General features: G+C 28.8%; 1 protein-coding gene across 4 annotated transcripts in view; it reads right to left on the bottom strand.

Moving 5' to 3' along the window:
* The window catches only part of LOC122511967 (chondroadherin-like protein), a 49,767-nt gene that overhangs the window by 8,800 nt on the left and 13,490 nt on the right, over window positions 1-27,477 (bottom strand). For 2 of the 4 annotated variants that reach the window (XM_043627554.1, XM_043627553.1), the window contains 7 exons: window positions 20,822-21,020; window positions 2,895-3,088; window positions 1,955-2,062; window positions 1,220-1,745; window positions 848-1,070; window positions 441-580; window positions 152-304 (listed from right to left, as the gene is read on the bottom strand). In XM_043627554.1, coding sequence (XP_043483489.1) covers window positions 152-304; window positions 441-580; window positions 848-1,070; window positions 1,220-1,589 — 886 coding nt within the window. In that variant the 5' untranslated portion in view covers window positions 1,590-1,745; window positions 1,955-2,062; window positions 2,895-3,088; window positions 20,822-21,020. The remainder of the gene's footprint in view (window positions 1-151; window positions 305-440; window positions 581-847; window positions 1,071-1,219; window positions 1,746-1,954; window positions 2,063-2,894; window positions 3,089-20,821; window positions 21,021-27,477) is intronic. The other 2 variants (XM_043627555.1, XM_043627556.1) reach the window with 2 other exon arrangements.

Genomic DNA, 27,477 nt, shown 5'->3' with positions numbered 1-27,477 from the left:
CAATAACAGCGATTTAAAAAGGGGGAAATTTGTAGAAAAATTGTCTTTTAATATATAATGTGAATACTCCATTACTGTTTGTCAAAGTTTAAGATAGTAGTTAATATTAACGACAGAATCAGGTTTTGAAAAAATCAATTTTTTTTCTTACCTTCCACTCCCATGAATGCATCTGGATCAATTTGTCCTATTTGATTTCCTTCTAGTTCTAAAGAATTTAACTGCTTTAAACTGCTGAATGCCTTTCCTGGTATTTCACGTAGATGGTTATGTGCCAATATAAGAGAATCTAAACTTCTTAAACCTGTAAAATTGTTATATTTTACTAGTAAATATGTTTTCAGTTTTGAAACTATTTTTGTTGTCCAAAAGACAAGCTTTTGTTTAAAAAAATAATTGGAATCGTGAATTATATTAATAAAATGTAAATAATTAAATACCTTCAAAGTCTCCATCCTTAATAGAAGTTATACTATTTTCTTGAAGTTCAAGTTTCTTTAAGTTTTCAAGCAGTGAAAGAGCTTCAGTTGGAATTCTCAGTAATTCATTTCCACCCAAGTTCAATCGTTTTAACTTTCGTCTATTAATAAAGAAATTGTATATATTTATTATTTTTCTTAGATTGAGCAAACGAATATGTTATATATTTATCTATTTTTTAATTGGGAAAATATTTGTCAAAAATATCAATGTGATAAACAGATGTCTTTAGTTTTTTTAAAAGTTGTGAAACATTTGTTTATAGCTAACAGATCCGGGGAAGTATATCTATATATATATATATTATATTATTCTTTATTTTAATTAAATAGCCCACTGTAAGTCAATTATTAATTTGTATACATACTTGTCGATTCCTTTAAAAGCATTAGGATCAATTTGAGAAATTTTATTTTCATATAAAGTAAGTATTTCCAGAGTATCTAAACCTTCGAATGCTCTTTCATGTATTGCGTTAATTTTATTATGATTAATGTTTAATATAAGAAGATGATGAAGAGTTTTCAATGCTGATGATGGAACTGCATTTAAGGAATTCTGAGATATATCTAATTGAGTTAACGCTTTACCTAGAAATAAACAAGATACATATTTAAAAACCATTGTACTGTTATTTACTGAAATTTTTTTATTCTATTTAATTTGATTTGTAATTAATAAATACTGTCAAAAACTGAATATAATATTTATATTATGAATATGGCAAATTAAAACTTACCGATTGATGTGAGTGATGTTTCTTCAATAACTGCAAGACTGCTGTTGTGTATTGTTAAATGAATAATGTCTAGTCCTAAAAAAACGAAGCCCGGAAGTTTAGGTAAATTGTTGTGCCTTAGTTTCAAATACACAACAATAGTATTTTGTCGCTTTTTAAGTATATCCATCGCTTTGCTGATATGAACCAAATCGGTGAGCTCGCAAATAATATCTAAACCAGATTTTTTGACACCACATTTGCATGGTTCCATTTCTATTTGCGTTGGGCATTGTTGTGTTGTCTGAGTTAAAACTGTTCCGCCAAAAATTAATATCAAGCAAAATGTGATCCATCTTCTTGAATGGGTTTCCTTCATTATTTCTTGCATATCCCAGTTAATAATTTTTGATTCTTCGTTGTCTTATACCTTTTTCCTGTTTCGTGACATTAACGACTTTTTACTGTCACTTTGTTTCTTGGTACTTAAAATAAAATGTTCGTACTCTCACAATTTTTACAACCATGGTGCAAAAATACACATTACCTGTTAGAAAATATGTTAATTACAGTTATTGAAGATTAAAATACATTAACAAATCTCAGGAAATCCAGAATAGAATTTGAACATTTTTAACTCCCAGAGCATAGTATAAAAAACATCCAATGTTTGATCAAATTCATAAAAATTGAATTAAAAAAAGAAAGTTTCTCGAGCAATTAATTATTTGGTTATAAAGTTTATTCTACATTTACCTTTTATATATTCAAGATGTGTCCTTCTGCAAAACCATGCTTTATGACCATTCCTGTTATAGCTTTATCCACGTTCTCTTTTATAAAATAAGTTTTTCATAGTATGTCCTAAAACATAATTTTTTAAGGTATTTTAGAATAATTTCTTACTTATTGTGTATAGCTTGCTTATTAATAGCATCAGCTATTAATTTATTATAATATAGATTACGTCTGTTATGTGCAGGTTGATTAAAATTTTGTGCGAAATTGAAAATTTATCGTATTCGCATGAAATTTTCCATTCAACGGATTTTGAATTCTAAAAAACTGATACCGGATTAGTAATCCACCCTCAAAAACACCAAAGTAATGAATTTCAAGAGAATCCGATCAATTTTAAATTTTATTCACCATATTGGATACGCCATTTTGAATTTTTAAAAATGAACTTCAGATTCGTAATCAGCGACCACGAAAACCCATAAATAATTTCAAGGGAATCCATTGTAACAAATTAACAAAATAACAACTAACAGGAAACTGACAAAACAAAATGTTTAAGTTTAATACATGATCTAGTTTCCGATTTTTCTTTTCTGTTTGACGTCATGGTTAGTTAGCGAAAAGAACATATCTAACGTGAAACTAAAAACTCAAGAATTTTTACCTTTTTCGTCTGCTAAACACAACACTTTTGTGCAGATCAACGTGGATCACGCCCGCCATTAGTTTTAATTCATCTCTCACCAGAGTTGCAACAGTTTCCCCACAAGAGCGCTAATTTTGCTAACTAACCACGAGCCGTATAGAAAAGAAAAATTGTCATAAAAATATTTCAAAGCACCCATTGCATTATTTAAAACCACTATAATGACTTTCCGGTAGTATAAAGGTTAAATAGATATGAAAATAAATACAAATTTCAAAAGAATAGAGAGTAAATGTGTTTATGCTTTACCAGTCACTGTTATGTTTCGCACTTTATTGAAAACCAGTTTAACATCCGCGATAGTTTCTTCTCCGAATTCCAATGTTGGTGTTGACATTTCAGAAGTTCTCCATATTTTACTATTGAAATTATTTTCTTTTTCTTCAGCTTGCGTATCGTTAATATTTGCGGAGTCTCATGCTTTTTGATGCTTACTTTCCTACCTGTAGTGACAAAGGTTTTTAACTAAATGATATTTATTCACACGACAGAAGATTCATAAATAGAATGAACAAGAATTTTCATATTTTTGAAACACAAGAACAAATTTTGTATATGAAAATGTACGTGATTTCATTTATAAACACGTACATGTGTTAATTTGAAGAATTTTCAAATGGGTAGACATGTAATTTATTTCTCCTTGATTAAAATCAAAATGTGGACCACCAACCCAGTGAGAAATGAAAGGTCTGATCGACGTCTAAGAGGTCTAAAAAGATCCATTCAGACGTTGACTAGAGGTCGGTCAGACTTTTCATTTCTTACTGGGAATTCCATTTGTTAAACTTTGAGTTGTTGTGTTCCGCTTCCGACAGATAGTTCAATTTTTTGAATTCTTCTATTGTATCTGTTTCAATGACTATTTTAATATCAAATGCAAATTCTTTTGGAGTTTTCGTTAATTTATTGTGATCTTAAATCTTTAAGGACCACACTTTTTTTAAACTTAATAGATTCACTTGAAACTGATTACTCGAGGGTATTTGGGGTCGCTGATTACGAATATGATGGTAGTTTTCAAAAATTCAAAATGGCGAATCCAATATGGCAATTTAAATGTTGAAATACTTTGATTTAATTTTAAAATTTCTTTTAAATTAAAGTAATAAAAATAACTTAAGAATAAAAATAATAATAATGCTTCCATCAATTGATACTCTTGGAAATAATAATAACAATATAATTTCGAAACGCAAGTAAATTAACATTTACTAATCAAATAATTATTAACAATAAAAACGACTGATAACGCGAGTAATGAAACATTTGATAATTAGTTTTCATACGTTTTCCTTTCCGCCTGAATCTATCGCATTCTGTAGAGTATATAATTCACGAAACTAGTCTAGAATTCGTTTCATAGTCTTTCGTGACTGACGCGACCAAGACGTGCACTTTGAGAAGTTGAAGCTGCTCTTCGTTAAGGCAGAATCAAAATTCTAATATCGGAACGCTGCCGATATTCTTGACCGACGCGAAAGATTTGTGAATGAGAAACTCGACGGCGATTTCTTATCCAAGTAGCACCCTGAGATAGGAATTCATATTCGTCTCTTAGCCTCAGGTGAAAAAATTGCACCTTTATGCACCTAGGGTGCAGTATGAATAACTGTCTCCATGACCATTCATTCACCTAAACAGCGGTTTCAGAGACAGAAAGATTTCACCAGATCTTCACAAGAGAAGTTCCAGTATTGGAGGAAATGAGGGTAACGAGTGAGTTCCTTCCCGAGAAGCACTTCGAGCATATGTCAGACCACGAACTCAAGTGTTGTAATTCTGCAGCGAGGTATAAAAGGTTCGCTCTGTCGCTACACAAAGAGTGTAGAATGAGTCGAAGGGGTATCATTTTTGTTGCACTTCAAAATAAGTAAAAGCGGTATCATTTTGGGTTTATGATAAAATTATAATAACATTGGAATAACTGGGAATATTTCGTAAAAATATGAATTAAAATAATTGTTTATAAAGCTACGTAAACCTGACAGAACCATATTGTCGGATCACGATGGGACCTATTGCATAATTAAGGGCTCATTTAAGGCTAATTTAATGCCCCATTGCCGAATTTCCGGCCCTTCATTTTTTTAAAAAAATGCATGGTTTTGTCAGCCTTACTTCAAGCTGGCAGAACCACCTTCAAAAATGCTTAAAATGGCGTTTTGAGACTTTTTCTATGTACGAAAAATTTCGGCTCAATTTAGGCTTCAAGTTTCCACAATCAAAATTAATTAATATTATAATTTAACAAAAAATGTGTTTTGTTTATTTATAAGACTTTTCAATCCATATACGAAGATCACTGACATAATACCAAAGTAATATTAATGAAATTTTGTAAAAAACTTCAATCCACTAATAATTTTTACTGTAAGTTTTTATGTTGTTATATAATATATTTGACGAATGATATATTGCAGTCTCTATTTGTTTAAACAATTTACTATTGTTAATTATTATCTTCTCTCTCCGTACATGTAGAGAGAAGCATTTTTTTTCGTAATTTTGCAATTTATCGACCTAATTATAATATATCGAATAAAAATTATATATAAAATTATCAATTTGACAATTGTTTAAACAAATAATTGTTGCTATTTACGAATTCCTTACACAAAGTACCTAGAGACTAGCAGTTTTTATTTAAATTTTCAATCTACTAAGCTATAAGTATAGTATAACATAAAGATATTTTATGAATTTAACATCTCAGACATTATTTTAACATATAATTGTTATTGAGTCAAAACGCGTCAACCGTGAATACATTTTTTTATAGTTTTGGAAAAGTCAAAACATTTATGAAAATCTGTAGTTCACAGCAAACCAAAAAAAACACTTTTAACCATTTTTAAAAATTTTTAATATTTATACCTTTTTTTATAATAAAAATTTTTTGCATTATTTAAGAAAAAAATTAATAACTCATTACTGTTACCGACAGATTAGCTCAGTCGGATAGATGCCACGCATTGGCGGTCGTTTAAGGACCAAGGGTATAAGTATCCTTGGTTCGCGCCCACTTGGCTTGGCATTTTTCCGGCACGTGAGACAATCTGAGCGGGAGGTTTGACGTCGAGGTATAACGATGTGCACCGTCGATTATTGTCCGGTACACACCATTAGAACTCGACTGTCGATAAACCGGTTGTACTCAGAGAGGTTTTCTACAGTTTCCCTCTTCTCTGGCGAGAAAACCCATTGACGGGTGGTCCAGGCGCAATGCGAGTACTCCTAATAAAAGTCGGCTGTAGACGCAAATTAGGTTAATATATAGAAAAATTTCTAAGTAGTATGGTTATGCTAAATCCAAAAAGTATTTCTCGGAGACTCTTGTCGAAGTGCGTAAGGCCAATAGGGCAGGAGTATAAACAATAATAAAAAAAAAACTCATTACTGTTTTGCTAGAAATTAATGGCAATTTTTTTGGTAGTCATTGAATATCCACTCTTTTAAATAAACTTAATTGTGAAAAAAAATTTTGAAAAATTTTTAATTTTTAATAACAATTTTATAAACAATTAGTGTTTTTTATGCTTTCTAGAGCAAGGATTTTAATGAAATTTATACTTAAGATACATTGAACCTACATCTTTATATTCCCGAAAAAAAAAATTTGTATTTCCAATTACAACCGGAGATTTTGAATTTTTTGTTGCGCCGTGCGCCGTCTGCTCGTTTACCGCGGCAGACGATACACGAGCAGACGGCGCACGGCGCAACAAAAAATTCAAAATCTCCGGTTGTAATTGGAAATACAAATTTTTTTTTCGGGAATATAAAGATGTAGGTTCAATGTATCTTAAGTATAAATTTCATTAAAATCCTTGCTCTAGAAAGCATAAAAAACACTAATTGTTTATAAAATTGTTATTAAAAATTAAAAATTTTTCAAAATTTTTTTTCACAATTAAGTTTATTTAAAAGAGTGGATATTCAATGACTACCAAAAAAATTGCCATTAATTTCTAGCAAAACAGTAATGAGTTATTAATTTTTTTCTTAAATAATGCAAAAAATTCATTATTCACGGTTGACGCGTTTTGACTCATTATTTACTTATTTTTATCACTATGTACATGAAAAGATACAAATTTATTTCTAATAATCCAATTTATCATGCTGAGTATTACAGCATGAATATCATTGGTTTATAATGCAACTGCCAATCGAACAAAATATTTTCTTTCGATTAGTAGGTACCTTTCGATCCATATAGGTCATAGAATAAAATTCAACGAAAATTAAGAAAATTACAGTCGATTAAAGAGCAAATTTCATGAAAATTTTGATGATTTTTAGACACTTGACTAACTTCTACTATTTCTTCCACATGAAACAGTAACAAATTTTTAGGTTTTAATCTTTTATTGCTAGGTCTATTTCATTACTAAAATTTTGAGTTAGAACCTCGATTGGATTAAAAATGACAATTCTACAGTCAGGCTTCGAAGTGACACACTTTTCCACTTTTTTGACACTTTTTTTGGTCAAGCATACTTTTTGCTACTTATTTTGTCAAAAAGCTACTAAATGCTACTTTTTTCCAAAAAAGGTAAAAAAAAATTTACAGAATTCAAGAATTTTAGTTTTTTTTTGTGAATTTCGTAGATTTCAAAAAACCCGCCAAGTGTATTAAATTTATTATTGGACGCGTGATTACAATATATTATAATAATTACTAATAGTGGATGTTTATTAAATTACAACTTTTTAACGTTTCAAATTTTTCGTATCTAATTTTATTACTCTTTAAGCTTCTTAAAAAAATTAAAAACTAAATTTTTCACTATATAATTTAATAGTATTTTTAAGATACCTTTTTTGACTTTATAAAAGTTTCATCAAGTATAGAAAAAATCAATTAAGAATGAAAACTTAATTCTTTTGGTTATATAAATTGTTTGATTAAAAATCCAAAATAATATTTATTTAACGTGATTATTTATTAAATTATGTTTACAATCTTTATGTCAAATTTAAAAATATTAATTGTATTTTCAATAATACAGTGTTTTAACCCATTAAGGACGGGATGTACAAAATTTGTACACAATGTTTAAGGACATATTTCAATAATAAAATGCTACGAGAAAATTTTTTGAGTACACATTTCTTATGTGTCAAGAGTCCCTCTTTCGAATGGCGTGCTCAAAAAAACTAAAAAATGTTAAATAAACAATTTATTTAACAATTTATAACAAAAAACACAATTTTTAAAGAATTTTAAATTGGTTTTTTTAATTTTTTTATAGCTTAACCCTTCAGCATACCTTCTACTGTTATATATATATCGCGTCAAAAATAATTGGGCTACAAGATAGGACTATTTTGGGGATTAAATTTTTAAATGGCTGTCACAAAATGGCGACCAAAGTTACTTTTTTTAAACAATATTATAAACAAATGGAGGAAATTTTCAAAAATAGTTAAATTTGCTTGAAACTTGTCACTCGGGGGTTTTTAGGGTCGCTGATGACGAATATGACCTTATTTTTAAAAAATTCAAAATGGCGGATCCAATATGGCTGACGACAAATTGAAAAAATGATTGTATTCTCTTGAAACTTGTCACTTGGGGGTTTTTGGGGTCACTGATTACGAATATAACCTTATATTTTGAAAATTCAAAATGGCGGATCCAATATGGCGGACTTAGATTTAAAAATCATACAAATTCTCATGAAACTTCTTATTCGGGGGGTTTTTGGGTTCGCTGGTTACGAATATAACCTTAGATTTCAAAAATTCAAAATGGTGGATCCAAAATGGCGTACTAAATTGAACTACACTACCGGTCAAAATTGAGAGACCACCCATTTTCAGACGAATGAAAACTCCACGCGGTGAGAATACAATCATTTAAAACGTTTTTCGTACGCCATTTTGAATCCACCCTTTTGAATTTTTGAAAAAAACGAGGTCAAATTCATCATCAGCGACCCCAAAAACCCCCGAGTGACAAGTTTCAAGCAAAGTTAAATATTTTTGAAAATTTCCTCCATTTGTTTATAATGTTGTTTAAAAAAAGTAACTTTGGTCGCCATTTTGTGACAGCCATTTAAAAATTTAATCCCCAAAATAGTCCTATCTTGTAGCCCAACTTTTTTTGACGCGATATTTATAACAGTAGAAGGTATGCTGAAGGGTTAAGCTATAAAAAAATTTAAAAAACCAATTTAAAATTCTTAAAAAATCGTGTTTTTTGTTATAAATGGTTAAATAAAGTGTTTATTTAACATTTTTTAGTTTTTTTGAGCACGCCATTCGAAAGAGGGACTCTTGAAACATAAGAAATGTGTACTCAAAAAATTTTCTCTAAGCATTTTATTATTGAAATATATCCTTAAACATTGTGTACAAATTTTGTACATCCCGTCCTTAATGGGTTAAGTCGGTTGTTCAATAATAAAAAAATCATTTGTAAAGATTTAAGATCTATCTAGAAAAAAAATTATAATTTTTTTTATTGGAATTAAATTGCTCATAATTAATTATTGTACAAAATTATGGCTATGTGGATTCTAAAATTTAAAAAATTTATATGACTAAAAACAATCCATTTTTTCCATTTTGATAGTTGTTATTAGTAAATTACTAAAAAATGTTTACGTTTCATTTTTAAAAATTAGATGGCTGATAAAAAGTTATTGATAGTTTTTTAAAAAATAATAAGGAGAAAGAAGGTGTCAATTTAACTTCTCAAAATTATGAGCCTGTTATTAAAAAACAAATTCTTATGAAAGATCTCATTTAAGTATTATTAACAATTACATTTCATTATGTAAATAAAACTTTCTAATGTAAAATATCGACAAAAAAGCTATTATATTTTCATGTTTTATGTTTATAAATCAAAATTTAAAAAAAATGTTGTGAATTCCTATTTTTAGTATTTTTTTTCTTTCAATGTTTTGGACAACAACATATATTCACTTAATTTTCTTACTTAAAAAACTAATTTTACTTCATTTTTAATATGCTACTTTTTGCTACTTTTTTTCAATTTAGAAGACACTTTTTTCTTCCAAAATGCTACTTTTTCACACTTTTTTTGACCTGCTACTAGACTTCGAAGCCTGTACAGTAGATTTAGTGAACAAAACTACTTTTGTTAATTTTTAGTATCCCCCTCAACATTTGCAGCAAAACTTAAAACAATAAATTTAAAGTTAAGTTAAGGGTTACTAAAAAGTTTCTAAAATCACTAATCAAGGGTTTCTGAAATCTCTGATTTCGAAATTAAAATGGCGGATAAAAATGGCGGACAAGTTTTTAAAAATAGATCGAATTCGTCTCAAATTCGCTACTCGGGGATTTCGGGGTCGCTGGTTACGAATCCGATGTCAGATTTTGAATATTTAAAATGGTGGATTCAATAAGGGAGTGTGGGGCAAACCAGCCTTACCTACGGCTTTTTTACTCTTGTGACTAAACGAATCAACCGATTTCATTTTTCGATGGCTTGTTTGAAAGGTCATTTAATTGCGCAACTTTTTCCCAGAGACACCTATACTTTATCTTTTGTTGTTTAGTTGCTGTGTTAACTTTAAAAAATTTTGCAAACGGTCCGGTTTGCCCCACCCCCTGGGGTAAACTGGCCACCTACGTTTTTTATCTATAATATTGCATTTTTATAATCTACAATAACAACAAACATAAAGAATCATGTGGACAATGGTTGTAATAATCCACTCTATTATATTAAGTTAGAGAACGACCGACCGACCGACTCACACCTCTTTCTATCTGTCTAACATCTATTAGAATACTTCACTCACACACATGTCCAAAAAACATTTACCCATGTATGTACACATACACGCTAAACACATACATGTCCTGTCACGCATGCGCAGTAGTATTCCATGAATGTCACGCATGCGCAGTAGTGTTCTGTCAATGTTACGCATGCGCAGTAGTGTTTTATCAATGTCACACATGCATAGTAGTATTCTATCAATGTCACACATGCAAAGTAGTATTCTATCAGTGTCACGCATGCGCAGTAGTGTTCTATCAATGTTACGCATGCGCAGTAGTGTTCTATCAGTGTCACGCATGCGCAGTAGTGTTCTATCAATGTCACACATGCGCAGTAGAGTTCTATCAATGTCACGCATGCGCAGTAGTGTTCTATCAATGTCACGCATGCGCAGTAGTGTTCTATCAATGTCACGCATGCGCAGTAGTGTTCTATCAATGTTATGCATGTGCAGTAGTGTTCTATCAATGTTACGCATGCGCAGTAGTGTTCTATCAATGTTACGCATGCGCAGTAGTGTTCTATCAATGTCACGCATGCGCAGTAGTGTTCTATCAATGTTATGCATGTGCAGTAGTGTTCTATCAATGTTACGCATGCGCAGTAGTGTTCTATCACTATAAGGCATACGCAGTAGTGTTCTATCAATGTCACAATGCAAAGTAGTATTCTAGCAATGTCACACATGCAAAGTAGTATTCTAGCAATGTTACGCATGCGCAGTAGTGTTCTATCAATGTCAGGAATGCGCAGTAGTGTTCTATGAATATCAGGCATGCGCAGTAGTGTTCTATGAATATCAAGCATGCGCTCAAAACACCCACACATGTATACTCACACATATACACTAATCACTAATTACATACACATGTATACTGACTCATATGCAGATATAAAGTTATAAACTCCTACATATACACAAATCACATATGTATATAGATTTAATAAACGATTGATAATATAAATTGTTGAATTTTTTAAGGTTCGTTGATGCACGTAGTGTCTATTGAAATTTTTTTAAATATACGTAAATACCTCACCCGCTAATGCTGCGCTGTCTGTGTTGTAAGAGAACTTATTTATTTACTTATTTATTAAATTTGTTTGACAGAAATCAAAAATAATTTTTTAGATGGATAATCAGTGAAAAATGACTTATATAACTGTAAGTGTAATTTTCAACTGACTTTTAGTAAAATTATTTGTTTGACAGAAATTTACAATAATAAATAAATCACAATAAAATAACAATCAATGAAGAATGACTGATATTTTAGTACTTTTCAACTGATTTACAGTAAAATTCCACTGATTATGAATCCAAAGTCACTTTTTAAAAATACAAAATGGCGAATCCAGGATAGCGGACGAAAATGAAAGATTTAGTAAGAGATTACATGAGAAAGTAATTTCTCATTCCAATTTTTTATACTCTTATTCCCTCTTAGACTATATAAATACTCTTGTTTAAGGTATTTGTCGCGCGACTGGTCACTGTCAAGAGTTTGTATCCGTTGACTGTACTTATGAAACGATTATGAATGCGAGTTTCCGAAAAACTTTTGCGGACGTACAGTTTGACACACAGATGTTCTCAAAGTATATTCATAACCTCTCGCATGAAAAACGATCGTGGCAACGTCGCAAGTTTGGCGTATGGCCGTCTTTAAAATTTCGCGCCAAAAGTAGCAGACAAGCTGTAGTATTTAACAAGCGCTATTGCCACTTTTACAAATTCACCTGTCATTTACAGTAAATGTTAAAATAATTTTTCAAGTTTGATGTTAAATATCTTTTAAACAAAACGGTGAAAAATTTTCATTTTTTTTATAAAAGTTCATTTTGGTTCAATAAATAAAACTTTAGTTTTTCTAAAAAATCTGTCGATTAGTATAAGTGCAAAAATTAAAAATCTGTGGTTTTCATATGGTTTTCCTATACCGTACATGTTAAAAATCGAAACTTTGATTTCATTTTTTGAGACTTACAGACGGTCAATTTTATTTTAATAGGCCTTATTTTGTAGATAAATATCCAAAGAATAATTATGTGAAATTTAAAAAAATTCTGTCGAAAACGAATTTACGCGACAAATACCTTAAGCTGATGAATGGGATAACTTGTGTTGAGTCCCAAAGTGTTCAGCTATGAAACTTCTAATACAGTCAACTCTATGAATAGTGCCGCTATCAATAGTGCCACTTCTCCTCTTTCTCGCTCGAGCTCTATCCCCACTTTAGCGACTCTAGCACGGCTTCTGAATTTCGAGTTTCCTCTAAGAGAGAAATATACAAACAGTGGGGGTACTACAGTTCCAAGAAAAGTCGTAAACGCTGTGCAATTTTGCGGCACTATTCATAGAGTTGACTGTACTATAGTGTGTACCTGTCACATATTATTCTATAAAGGAGTACTATACTGACTGCATAAATCATTTTTCCATTTTTCTCCGTGTAATTAAATTTGTTAAAGAATTTCATTAGAAACTTTTTAACAAATAGAATTTTCAAAGTATTTTAATTAAATAATTGATTAATAATTGAATATTATAAAGAGTTAAATTCTAATGTATTCATGTTTCTTACTGCAAAGATTAATAATTAAAATTTTTATTAGTTAATTTAAAAAAATATACATACTTAAAATTGTTTAATAAAATTGAACTTTCGCAAATTTTTTTTTTAAATCTGAAAAATAAGATTGTTGTTATTTTTCAATTCTATTGTTTCAAGATAATTTACTTTTTCTAAACAAATAATTGAAATTTTTTGAAATAATTGAAATTCCTTTACATTTTTTGAAAAATAATTGAATTCTTTTAAAGAATTTTATTTAAATTTTTCGAAAATAATCAAGGGAAGTTAGTGACCGTAATTATAATTTTATTTTTAAAATTTAAAGTCCCTTTTACAGTTTTAAAGCAATTTTTTGCTTCTAAAAATATTATTGAACTTCTCTTAAATTTTTATAATTTTAAATTTCTGATTAAATGTTTATTACTTATTAAGTAAATAATTAATTATTAATGATTATTATTTTCAAAAATTTTAATAAAATTCTTCACAAGAATTAAATTATTTTCATAAATAATAGCATTCTTTGGAAGGATTCAATTGCTTTTATAAATAGTAAAATTTTTTGCAGAAATTCACTTATTATCAATATAATTCTAATAAAATTAAAAAATCAAATTTTCAATTATAATTATAAAAAGACAAGATTATTTTTAAATAATTAAAAAAATTCTTTGTTTAATTCAATTATTTTCCAAGTTTTCAATTAAAATTATTGAAAAAAACATTTTCAAAAAACTTAAAGATTTATTTATTTTCGAAATCAAATTTAAATTTAAATTTGATGAGAAAAAAAACCGGGAAAAAATTTGGACATAACCGGGAAAATCCGGGAAATAACCGGGAATTTTGTTGAACGAAAATACTAGATACCCTGGGCCCACAATTTTCAGTAGTTTCCCTGAATCAGACTTCTCTGAATTAGGGAAGTAAAACCAAAAGACAAAGTTTAAAACAATAATGTAGATCAAAATTTCTTTTGATTTTAATCAAATTTCAATTAGGGTAACTGTACCAATTGTCGAGGGTTTTAGGCAACATGCGACTTTGACATTTTTTTTCTCGGAAGTAAATGCACTTTAAAATTTGATTTTTGTATATTTGGACGAAGGATCTAATAATGTTTAATATTCATATTTATTTTTTTAATATAAACTAAATTGTTAAGCAAAAAATATATTTAAAAGTCAATCGAGCAAAAGCACCATTTGTCGATGGTCTTGTGCTAATTTCTCGAGGGTCTGTTCCAATTGTCGAGGGTATGACATTTTTAAACATATAACCCAATATAACCTGACAATTAACCTGTACAGATATTAGAAAATCGAGTAGATATTTATTTTTTCGATAAAAATATTATAGAACATTACCAGAAAACAAATATATTTATTTAACTATAATTGAATAATTTATAATATCGATATAAAACATTTTTATAGTAGATGATACAGGACAGAAAACTATTTAACTGTTTTTTAAACTTTTATAAATATAAGTTAATTAAATTTAATCAATTTTGTTAATCAGACATTAATTTAAAAAATTAATTAATTTAAGTCACATTAAATTTTTAAACGAATAAAATAAACTTTTATTACGAACTGTAAATATAATGGTTAATTATAATTAAACTATAGTACAAAATTTTTTAGTTTTAAATAATGCATTTTTTTATTAATTTTTTTTCGGTCTTCCTCGTTTTTTTGGTTGATTATTTTCTGTTGGTTGTAAATTTTTGGAGCATTTTTTTTCTTTTTCTCTGTACCTATAAATGTTTGGCATTTATGTTTGACGTTTAGTAAATAAACACTTAACCATCGATAAATAGTGCATCAGCGAAAAAAGTGACTACACCAATTTTCGAGTCATTACCTCGAAAAATGGAACTGTCAAAAAAAAGGAACCAAATACCGATGATTTGCTTTTAAAAAATATTAAATATTTTTTTTAACAAAAAAACATGCATACAAAATTAATTTAGTTCGTGTACAAAATTATAATAATAATTTTGTACACAAAAAGTCATTATAAATACGTTTAATTTGCATTTCTAAAAATCTGTTTTAATCAACCTGAAGTATTAAGAAAATGGAGATTCGTGTAAATTTCACAGCAGTGAATTATAATATTAATTAAATAATTATTTTAGTAGAATCGCTACGAAATTTGTACATATAAATATACAGTTGAAAATACAAAGATTATTTAGAAATTTTTTTTGTTCTTAAATATTATATATTATACTATTTATCTAAAAAAGAAAATTATTATCCTCGACAATTGGAGCACCCTCGGCAATTGGTGCAGTTACCCTATTAAAACATAGAAAAAGCGAAATATTTTTAGAAAATGGGAAACTAATTAGCAAAACAAATAAAGTATGGGACAATTTATCACTAGAATAAATTAGATAATCGCCGAATAATAAACAAAAAATGTTTGAAAACTTTTTACTCTCTAAAACTGAATCAGTGAAATTTGACTGATTTTCAGTGACTCTATTCTCGCGATTTGAATCAGTGAAATTTCACTGAAGATCAGTTAAAAATGATTGAAATTTCAGTCATTTTTCACTGATTGGCCAATTAAAAAAAACTGAAATTTTCAATATGTGTGACAGAAATTTTCAGTAGTTTTTTAATTGGCGAATAGTGGAAAATGACTGAAATTTCAGTTATTTTTAACTGCACAGGAAAAAAAAAAGTCTGACTCCGTTTACACCTTAAATTCAGCCCATGTATTTCACATAAGTCTGTCCTTGTTTAATGGGGCTGACTCCGTTTACACCTTAAATTCAGCCTCGAAAACAGGCTAAAAGTAAAACTTTTTTTTTAGTGTGTGATTTTCAGTGAAATTTCACTGATTCAAATCGCGAGAATAGAGTCACTGATTCTCAGTGGAATTTCACTGATTCAGATTTAGAGAGTATAAATTTCTTCTTTAAAAAACAATTATTTTCTAGAATGTTCAATTAAGATTTTTTTCTGAAATTATTTTTACTATTCTTAAAAAATCATTCAAGATTGAAATTATTTAGATACAAAAATAAAATTTTGTATCATAATTTTAACTGTAAATCTTTATTTTTTTAAAGTAATTAAAGTCAATTATTGAAAATATATAACCAAAAATGTTGAAAATAATTAATTTAAACAAAATTGCAAAAAATTTTTTGTTAGTTTTTAAAAACATTTTAGAAAGACAATAGATTTTTTAATTATATAGAATACAAAAATTTTCCAAATAATTGAATTTTAGTAAAATAATTTAAAAATCAATGAACTTTCAAAATTATCAGGCCTCGGATCTACTTTGAGGAGAAAAAAAGTTGCTTTAGTCGATTAAAAATACGAACAAAGTCGAAAAATTAGTTTATTTAATTCATATGAAGTAATGTAACAAGAATTTTATTTTTTAAATAATTTTTGAAAGTTCATAGGTTTCTAATTTATACAATAACAATTTTGTACAATTAAAAAAAATTAATTTTTTTTAATTTTAATAACAAATTTTGAACTTGATTGTTTTCTCCAAAGGGTTAAAAATATTTCTAAAAAATTTTAATGTTATTTTTTTTGTACGAATTTAAATTTTCGGAAACATGTAATTGAAATTATTGAAAATAATTGAATTTTAAAAAATTACAAGGAAAAAATTCTATATGTATGTATTACTTTTTTCAAAAATATTTTATTTTAATATAATTTTTAGAAGCTAATTTTTATTCATTTTCATAATTTATAAATTTACACATGAAGATTTGTCATTGAAATTTTTGAGAATTCAATTATTTTCAAAATTTGCAATTAAAACTCCTCAAAAGTTGATTGTCAAAAATTATAAAAAAATACTTGGAAAAATTAGATATTTTCAGTTAAATTTTACAAAATTTCAATTATTAAAAATTTGTTAATTGTTTATTTAAAAAATTTAATTAGAAAAATCATTCAAAAATAATTTTTGAAAGATTTGTCTATAGTTATACTTTTTACACTATAAAAATCGGAATAAATTGCATTTTATACCAAAAATACTGTTTTTGTGACAAAACTTGGAAAAGAAGTCGAAAAAGTCGCAATTTTTTAAGAAAAGTCGAAAAAAGTCGCATTTTTTGAAAATAGTCGAAAAAGTCGTAATATCTTAGGCCTAAATTATTTAAAAATCATTAAATTTTTAACTAAAATTTTGAAAATATTAACCCTAGAAGGAGTAACTGGGGTTTAAAATACGTCTCAAAACTTAAAAAATTATTTTTTCGTTTTCAAATCCTAACCATTATTTAATTTTTTTTTTAATTTATGAAAAAATGAATAAAACCATTGCTTTTCTTACTAAAAAGTAAAAAACCATTAAAATTCACTAGGTACCATTAATTGACTTTACGTCAAATAGTAACCTTTCAAAACGAGATTCAAGTTTGGATTCAGCGACCTCGAAAACCTCCGAGTAGGCATTTTCAGACAGATTCGTTAACCTAAAAATTTTTTTGGGCGCTATTTTGAATTTTGAATTTTCGACAACGGATTTAAAATCAGCGACCCCGAAAACCCCCGAGTAAGCATTTTTAGCCAGATTCGTTAACTTTTAAATGACTTTTATCGATGGCCCTATAGAGCCCATGGACATACAGGGCACGACATTTTTATGACTTTATAGAGCTCAGTGACAGTGAAGGGGTTAAATTCAAACACTTGAGTGAATTCCAGTACTCGATTAAATTAGAGCACCCTGAAAACCTCCCGGTACAAAATTTCAAGCAAATCCTGATTTAAAATTTTTTTTGTCCGCCATATTGAATACGCCATTTTGAATTTTGATTTTAGATTCATAATTAATTAATTATGGACCCTGAAAAACCTTTAGATACCAAAAATGGTAGAAATTAAATTAATTAAAATAATTCGGAATTTAAAGAGTTACCCAGGCGGAAATTTCCAACCGGCGCGGATCCTAGCCCGTACTGACGCCGGTGTAACTGTACTGGCTCGTAACCGCCTGCCAACCGAATGTGAACGGGCATTCTACCGAATAGTGACTAGGCCAGGAGCGCGCTGGCAACCGGCTCGAAACTGGCATTCTACCGCCCGCTGACCGGCCGGGAGAAGCCGTTCCGTGTATAATTCAACCGGCTGGGACCTGGCACTCTACCGACCGTGGATTTTTCATTTAATAGCCAGCCGAGCGCTGGCATTCTACCGACTGACAACCGGATCGGATCCAAATGATAATTTCAACAAATATCAATAAAAAAAATAATAATTAATTGCAAAAGATAAATACTGATGACAATTCATTGACAGTTCACTTTACACATTTTTTTATACACTTAAACGCAATTTTTTATTACATAGACATTTGAAAAATCCTAACGCTTGGGGGTACGAACCTACGCCTAACCGAATATTTACGCACCGAAATCTCGCACGCTAACCACTATGCTACGCTCGCATGGGACTCTCAAATCTTAAATACTCTCAAGTGTCACAAGCTGAAATAAAACTTGTAGAATTACTACGCGTCAATGATACCGCCATATTTTCAATACTTAATTGAATGTATATTTAGGACTATTTCAATATTTCGTTAAAAAAGAAACTTGTTATATTTTTATTATTATATAATACATATATTGAATAATTGTTTTTCAATATAATAATATTGAACGTAATAATATTAATAATTTTAATTAATATCTCAATAATAATAAATTTATTATTATTAAGATATTATTAATTAACATTAATATTATTGAGAATTAATAATAAATTATCAATATTAATATTAATTAATAATATATCAATAACCATAAATTTATTATTATTGAGATATTAATTAAAATTATTAATATCATTACCTTCAATATTATTATATTGAGAAACAATTATTCAATTATTATTGAGATATTATTAATTAATAATATATAATATTAATTAATAACGAATTTTTCTAATTATTTAATTTTTAAAAAAGTCTCAATAAATAATTACTTAATATATTGATTAGATTCATTTATTAATAATTATTTTCTAAAATAATGCAATTACTTGTAATAATTATATAATTTATAATGTGACAATAAATGACGAGATCCGCAGTCGGATCCGCCCCAGTACCGAGCCAGTACAGACTCAACATATCCGTCATTCTTCCGACGCCGCAGAAGAATAAGATCCGCCGGCGGAAGAAATCCAGTACCGAGCCGGTACTGACAATAGTGGGAAGACGGTTCCGACAGTCGGAGCATAATCTGTACCGCGCCGGTTGCTTTTTCAGATCCGAATCGGTACAGACCGTCGGTACTTGCGGTCTGTACGGGCGCGGATCCCAGCCGGTTGTAAACTCCGACGTTGGTCCGACTTTTCCGCCTGGGTAATGAAAAACAAGGACAAAGTCTCTCTGCCCTTTTTAGATTTTTTGTTAAATTATAATATTAATTAATTTTGATTGTGGAAACTTGAAGCCTAAATTGAGCCGAAATTTTTCGTACATAGAAAAAGTCTCAAAACGCCATTTTAAGCATTTTTGAAGGTGGTTCTGCCAGCTTGAAGTAAGGCTGACAAAACCATGCATTTTTTTAAAAAAATGAAGGGCCGGAAATTCGGCAATGGGGCATTAAATTAGCCCTAAATGAGCCCTTAATTATGCAATAGGTCCCATCGTGATCCGACAATATGGTTCTGTCAGGTTTACGTAGCTTGTTTATAATGAATAAACACGTTGCACTTGTCAAAACATTAACACTTGAAGTCGATTTATCGTATTTATGAGAATATTATATTATATTATAACACATCGTCACAAGTTCGTTATATTATAGTATTTTAACGGTCAAAGACAATTTCGAAAGAAACTTTGCTACATGTATTGCTTAAAAATTAATTTATATTTTTTTGTCTTTTAATTACAGATCACTTATGTAATAAAATTACTAATAGAAAACTTGTCGGAGCAGCCAGGCAAGACAAATTTGAAAATTTTGGAAATATATAATTATACAGCGTAAGCTTACAAACCATTCGTTTAATCCACACCACAAACTTACAGCAAGATATTTTGCTATGTGGGAGTGAACAAGATTTCAAATTTTTCGAATAGATAATAATGTTTTTAGGGTCACTGATTACGGATCTGATATTAATTCAAGCCTCTACCAGACATAGTTAAATTTTGTTCTTCTTGTTCACCTTAGATTGTCAGAATTGCAACACTGAAATGTTGGCACTCCAGTTTACAAAAATTCTAATTTTTGTATTTCTCTCGAGTTGTCAGGTTCTATTTCGGTAATAAATAGACTACCGATTCAGAAAAGTCGTTAAGATTTAATTTGGCAGGATCTATGGTAAGAATTGTCACACTCTCATTATGTGGAAGCTTTCATTTAATAATTTTTCATTATTGGAATTCCAGGAGAAGCAACTTTCTGTGATAATCTGGTCTCAACCGATAATTTAATATTTTTTAATTTATGACTTAATTTTGATGTACATAAGTTACGTTATCTGTGAGCCGAAGTGTAAAGTATGATATTTTGAATGTGATTTAGTATGAATTGGAATATTTATCGCCCTCTTGTACTCGTTATAATGTCCCCTTTATTTAGATTGCAGTTCCAATTATATTATAAACATATTATTAATCAAAAGAATTAAACTCTGTTTACAAAATGGAAATTTTCATTTCTAATCGTTCCCTATAGTACTCTAATCCTGCGAATTACTAATTAAATTTTTCAAATCAACTAACACATATGCATTTAAGAATCTCAGTTTCACTTTCAAAATTAAAGTAAATAAATTAATTTATATTACTTTGTAAATAAAAGTATATATCATTACCGTGAAAAATTGTGTTTAGAGACACATAGAATGTTAAAAGTAAATCATCCGAGACAAGAACTGAATGCCATAAGAATTCCATATAACCAATCCAGTGTGCAGTCGTAATTCTAGATCAGAAATAAAGTTGGTAGACCTTTTGACTCCATGAGTGTAGTATGTAGTTCCAACTTCACGATATTTTACATAATAACAGTGTCTGAAAATAATTAAGTTACGTAAAGTTTTTTTAATTGTGACTTAAATAGATTTAAAGTATTGTCTTAAGCATAATTTATTATGTCTATTATGAAAAGTCACATTTGTTATATTTACTTCATTACATTATAAATTAACATTGCTTTTGAGTGGTATGATTTAAAATAATATAACAAATCTAAGCAATTTTGCAGTAACTCTCATTGTACACGGAATAATAAAAAATATTTAATATTTCCCAGTGAAAAATAAAATATCTAACAGAAGTCTAATAAACTTGAGAGGAGATCTAGGTGTATATTTCGTCTAGAAATGTAAAATATAGATGTCAAAGTTGTTTGACTTCAAAGCATAATGTATTTGTCATTCAGTCGCTTAGTGTAATTTTACACACATTTTATAAAATTTAATGTTTTTTAAATTTCTTCATGTAAGCGAAACAAAGGAAATTGTAGGATCAGTACTCATTTGGCTATAATGACGTAATCGGTATGTTGACATTGTTGGGAAGCAAGAAAATGTACGATATTGCGAACAATGGTAACTTTTACGAATGACAGAAATTTTTGCATAATCTTTAAACACAAGGCAAAATTCCAGAAATTTTTTTAAATGAAAAAAAATTAATCGCTGATCCCAAACTATTTCTAGAATCATTATAATTAATATCTGGGTGATCAAAATTAATTTAATTCACAATTCATAAATAGTAACCACACCAATAATCAGCAGAAGATGGAAAATTATATTTGAGCGAACTTTATCAATATGGTAATTAACATATTTTGGTAAAAAATCTGAAATTATTAAAAATTATCAAAAGTACGAAAAACCGAATTCCTTAAAATTCAACATTTTTTCTTCCCTTTTATGGCATATAGCTTCATTATTTTTTGGCTCTTCAAAAGCACTTTACTTATTAAATAGTCTTCACCCTTTGGTAAAAAATCTAAAATTATCAAAATTTATCAAAAATTAGAAAAACCGAATTTCTTAAAATTCAACATTTTTTCTTCTCCTTTATGGCATTTAGCTTCATTATTTTTGGGCTCTTAAAAAACACTTAACTTATTTAATAGTCTTCACCCTTTGGTAAAAAATCTAAAATTACCAAAATTTATCAAAAATTCAAAAAACCGAATTTCTTAAAATACAACACTTTTTTCCCTTTTATGGCATTTTGCTTCATTATTTTTAAGCTTTTCAAAAACACTTTACTGATTTAATAATGTTCACCCTGTTACGTCAAAAACAAGAAACCTTTTTAAATATACCTAACGTTCTTCGTTTTAAATTAGTTTCATAAATGAATCTAATTTGGGATGAGGATAAGTCAATGAGACTACTAAATGTTGTGAGAGAATAATTTATTTAAAAACCAAGAAGAAAGAAAAGAGTTGACAAAATTACAATGAGTACAAAAATTATGAATCTTACTTAAAGAATAACGATTCAATATTTTTGAAAATTGTTTAATATTTATACTTTGCAAATTGGTGTATTATAAAAGGTTGTTTTAAAGTTTACTTCAAATTTAATACTTGGGGAGATAGTTCGTTTTTAACGATTCACGTTCAAAAATAATACTTGGAGATGTATACTGTTCACTTTTCAATAATGTTCGGTTGTAGATAATTCGATGTGTTCGGGTTGGTTCCCAAATAATTACTCTCTGATCTGAGTAGAACTCGTATCCTTTTTATATTTTAAGGGGGGTTGAGGGGCGACTGTTGTACCTCTCAGTTTTGTTAGATGCTCAGTCTCCAGTGATTAGTCACCTGCCTGCTTGTTTTTATGTCCTCCAATGATTGTGGGATTATAGTCATCTGCCTGATGCACTATCGATATTCTTTTTACATGAAAAGTATTACCCATCTTTCTTGTATTTGTTATAATTTATAAGTTTGTTTAAATACATATGAAATATATATTAACAATTACCTTCTTATAAAATATATTGAATTTAATGCAATAATATATGAAGAGATTGTATGAATACCATATTTTAATGAGATATATGTGACTGATTATAATGTAATAATATAAGAAAGTATTTCAAATACGTTAATATAATATATACGTTTAATTCAATATATGTTAAAAGGAAATACACACCTAAATATTATAAATAAATTAAGTATATGTGGACGTCCACATGAAAAAGGCCCATATTGTCGGTTCTAGTTTTCGAATTAATCGCAATTTAGTAATTTTTGAGCAAAATCTTAATTTTTTTAAATTTTTTATTATCAATCTACATGTTTTGACAAGTCGAATCATGCGGTTTTTTTTTATTAATTTATCGATAATTTAACTGTTTGTTTTCATTGGTTCTTTAGAAAAATGAAAAGGGCCAATTTTGTCGGTCATTTGCAAAAGTAATCAGTATTTTAAAAATGGACTGTAAACAATTCTTATTTGAATAACTTCCCAGAAGAACCAGAGATATTGATGTTAGAGTCTTTTTTTCGTAATTGTCGAAATGAAAATTTGGATATTGCGTTAATTTTTTCATAATAGAGACCCGAGTCGAAATTTAAGCCCTACTTTCACCCTGAATTTTTAGGGTCTATTGAGTGTTAGGAGTAGTAAAGTAGGGTCTAGTTCTAATACAATTAGACCCTACTTTGACTCCCAAAACAGGCGGAAATTTGCCAATCTTTCATTTGGAGAAGCAAAGGAGGGTCTTCTTCTAAGAAACCTATACCGTACTTTCAAACCTCGTAGACCCTATTTTCATACTCCTAGACCCTACAATTAGAAAAAGAAAAATTTGAAGATTTGCTCAGATTCAATTGAAGCACTTGGGATGAGTGAAAGTGGAATTTTATGTGTTTTATAGCGTCTATATGTCGTAGGCAAATAGAAGAATTCGTCCTTTAGCTAAATGCCTAGGCAATTTGCTAAATGACGAATTCTTCTATTTGCCTACGACATATATATACACGAAATGTATTATAGACGCTATAAAACACATCAGTATTTATGAATTTGGAGTACTTTTTGCATTTGCAGTGTTTCAAGTAATGCATAAAAAAATAATACAAAATTTTCTTTTAGAATGTAGGGTCTAGGAGTATGAAAGTAGGGTCTACGAGGTTTAAAAGTACGGTATAGGTTTCTTAGAAGTAGACCCTCCTTTGCTTCTCCAAATGGAAGATTGGCAAATTTCCGCCTGTTTTGGGAGTCAAAGTAGGCCCAGCTTAAAAAAAATCGTCTGGATTTTCCCATGGACTTTTCAGGTTCAGGTAAAATTCCATATGGAGATTTGAAACTATCCACATGAAATCCGCATATGGATTGCCATGTGGATTTCCGCATGGATTTTTTATATTCTTAATAAACTCCAAAATATGAACGAAAACCTCTTTAAAAATGCAGAAAGTAGTGAGTGAGACCCCTTCGGGGTCTCAGAATTCGAATTTGATGTTTATTTTTGAAAATACTTAAAAATAGAAGAAATAGAAAATTTCCATGTGGATTTTCATGTGAATTATTTCAAATCTCCTCATGGATTTCTGCGTAAATTTCCATGTGGAAAATCCAGACGAACTTTTTCAGTTGGGGGGTCTAATAATGTATTAAAATTAAACCCTACTTTACTACTCCTAACACTCAATAGACCCTGAAAATTCAGGGTGAAAGTAGGGCTTAAATTTCAACTCGGGGACTGTCAAAAAATTTTAAATAAGTTTAATATCTATTCTTTTTATTCAAATGACACAATAAAATTGTACCTAATAATTAATCTTGTAAAAAATTGTTTTTTAATAGAAAAACGGTCCTTTTTAGAAAAGGGCCCATATTGTCGGTTTTTCGTATTTTCAAAATTAAGAAGGGGGGGGGGGGTTTAAAAATTTTAAACCTATTGGTTTTTTATTTTCAAGGTGCCCTGAACTAGGAACAATTCATATCTGAATAACTTCCAAGAAGAACCAGAGATACAACAATTAGTTGGTATCGCAATCTTTAATTCCGTTTTTCTCGAAATGAGATTTTTGGCGTTCTAAACTTTGAAATTCCGTAACTCAGCGAATTTTAAACCAAAAAAGTTCTAAGACCACTTAAAATTTTGCCAGGAATACGCCCATATAGATAACTCCAATAGTGCCAAAATGGGTTCTTTTCATGTGGACGTCCACAATATTAAGAAGTTACGGACGTAACAATCCTTTGGTAAAAAATCTAAAATTATCAAAATTTATCAAAAATTCGAATTTCTCAAAATACAACATTTTTTCTTCTTTTTTATGGCATATAGCTTCATTATTTTTGGGCTCTTCAAAAGCACTTTACTTATTAAATAGTCTTCACTTTTTGGTGAAAAATCTAAAATTATAAAAATTTATCAAAAATTCAAAAAACCGAATGTCTTAGAATACAAGATTTTTTTTTTCTTTTTTATGGCATTTAACTTCATTATTTTTGGGCTCTTCAAAAACACTTTACTTATTTAATAGTCTCCATCCTTTGGTAAAAAATTTGAAATTATTAAAAATTATCAAAAATTCAAACTACAGTTTCTCAGCTCTTATATAGAGTTCCAGGATCATCTCAACAACGAGAAAAATCACTTTCGCCACCTAGCGGTGAAAATATACGAACTTAAGAGAAAACATATTAGACCCCATGTAATTTCTCATATAGGATCTTATTATGTAAGATCTCATATTTTTTTCTCACATAGGAATTCATATAGGAACTTATTACGTTAGATTTTATATGTTTTCTCACATAAGAATTCATATAGGAACTTATTACGTTAGATTTTATATGTTTTCTCACATAAGAATTCATATAGGATCTTATTACGTTAGATCTAATATGTTTTCTCACATAGGAATTCATATAGGATCTTACGTAAGATCTCATATGCGTTTTCTTTTATAATGTTATAAAATAAATCTCTATAGTTCGTATATTTTCACCGCTAGGCGGCAAAAGTGACTTTTCTCGCTGTTGAGGTGATCCTGGAACTCTATATAAGAGCTGAGAAACTGTAGTTCACAAAACGTGTTGCAAACTATCAATTTTTTTTACTTCATGATGACTTGTAACATTAATACAATTTATTATTTAATTTTTAATCGTGTGGAAATTCCTTCATTGGATCTCTAATAAAATACCATGTCATATCCCACACAAAATCTTATATGATATCTCACATTAATTCTTATGTGAAATCTTACATGAAATCTCACTTGAAATCATATGTCAAAATTCATATAAAATCCTACGTGAAATTCCACGTAGGAAATCATATAAGAATTGACATGGATTTTGAAGTCGTACAATGAATGCAAACTCCTATATGAATTCCTATAAAAAATCCTGTGCTAATTTCATATGTGGTTTTTTATAGGAATCTACATAGATTCCTACAATCATTCTACGATTTTTTATGTACTTTTAGATAAGGTTACTTACAGGATCCTATGTAAGATCCTATATAGGAATTTTCAGTAGGGAATTGTTACTCGAGGATTTTTAGGATCTCTGATTATACGAATTTAACGTTAGTTATAAAAATAAAAATATTTAAAAACAAAATAATTACCAATTAACATAACACTTATTGAAGCATGAAACATTCCTCGAACGTGATTGTATTTTTCACCCACTGGGAATATCACACGATCTTTACTAATTTATTTATCTTTTTTTAAAAAACTATAAAATTACTAATGCAATATGTCTAACTATAAATTTGTTTTATTTTCTCGTAACTTGTAAAAATTAATATTTTAGAGTTTTATCTTTTACTAATAAGTTTGTTTATCTTTTTAAAGAAACTAAAACATTACTAATCAAAAACGTCTGTCCAATAAAATTTAATAATTTTGCTCTAAACGTTTCAAAATTAATATTTAGTATGGATGCATCCTTTGAGAATGAAAACCACATTGAAAATTATCGCATGTGACAAGAGAAAAAAAATAGAGCTAAAGGTGTTGATGTTAATGAACAAATGAATAAGGTTTCAGAAGAATCCTTTTAATGATTATGAAAATGATTCTGATGATGATTTAATGGTGATTCTGATAATGAAATAGAACGTCCAAAACGTCTACTTTTTCAAGGGTTTGATGAAAATTTGAGAATGAATATTAACCTAAAAAATGACATCGATACAAAAGCTAAAGATCACATTGTAACAAGTTTAGCGGTGAATGCGGACCTGGTAAGGAAGATGAAAATTTAGGTTCTTTAACACTTTCACTCCTAATTCCTCAATTACATGATTTCTTAAAAATGACCGTTTAAAGATAAATCATGATAATATGAGGATATTGATGATGGTAGAAAAGTACATTAAACTTTCTCAAGAAGATAAGTTTTTGGACAATCCATTTAATTACTCTTTCACAATATATAATAATGCTAGTGCTAATAATTATCTGCGCTGTCGTCAATAGCTTACGTTTCCTATGCAGATAAAAGTATTTAACAATAACATA

Source organism: Leptopilina heterotoma, unplaced genomic scaffold, assembly GCF_015476425.1.
Source record: "Leptopilina heterotoma isolate Lh14 unplaced genomic scaffold, ASM1547642v1 Lhet_92, whole genome shotgun sequence".
Lineage (NCBI taxonomy): Eukaryota > Metazoa > Arthropoda > Insecta > Hymenoptera > Figitidae > Leptopilina > Leptopilina heterotoma.
The sequence above is the reverse complement of the archived record's forward strand: the minus strand, read 5'-3'. Positions and strand labels throughout refer to the sequence as shown.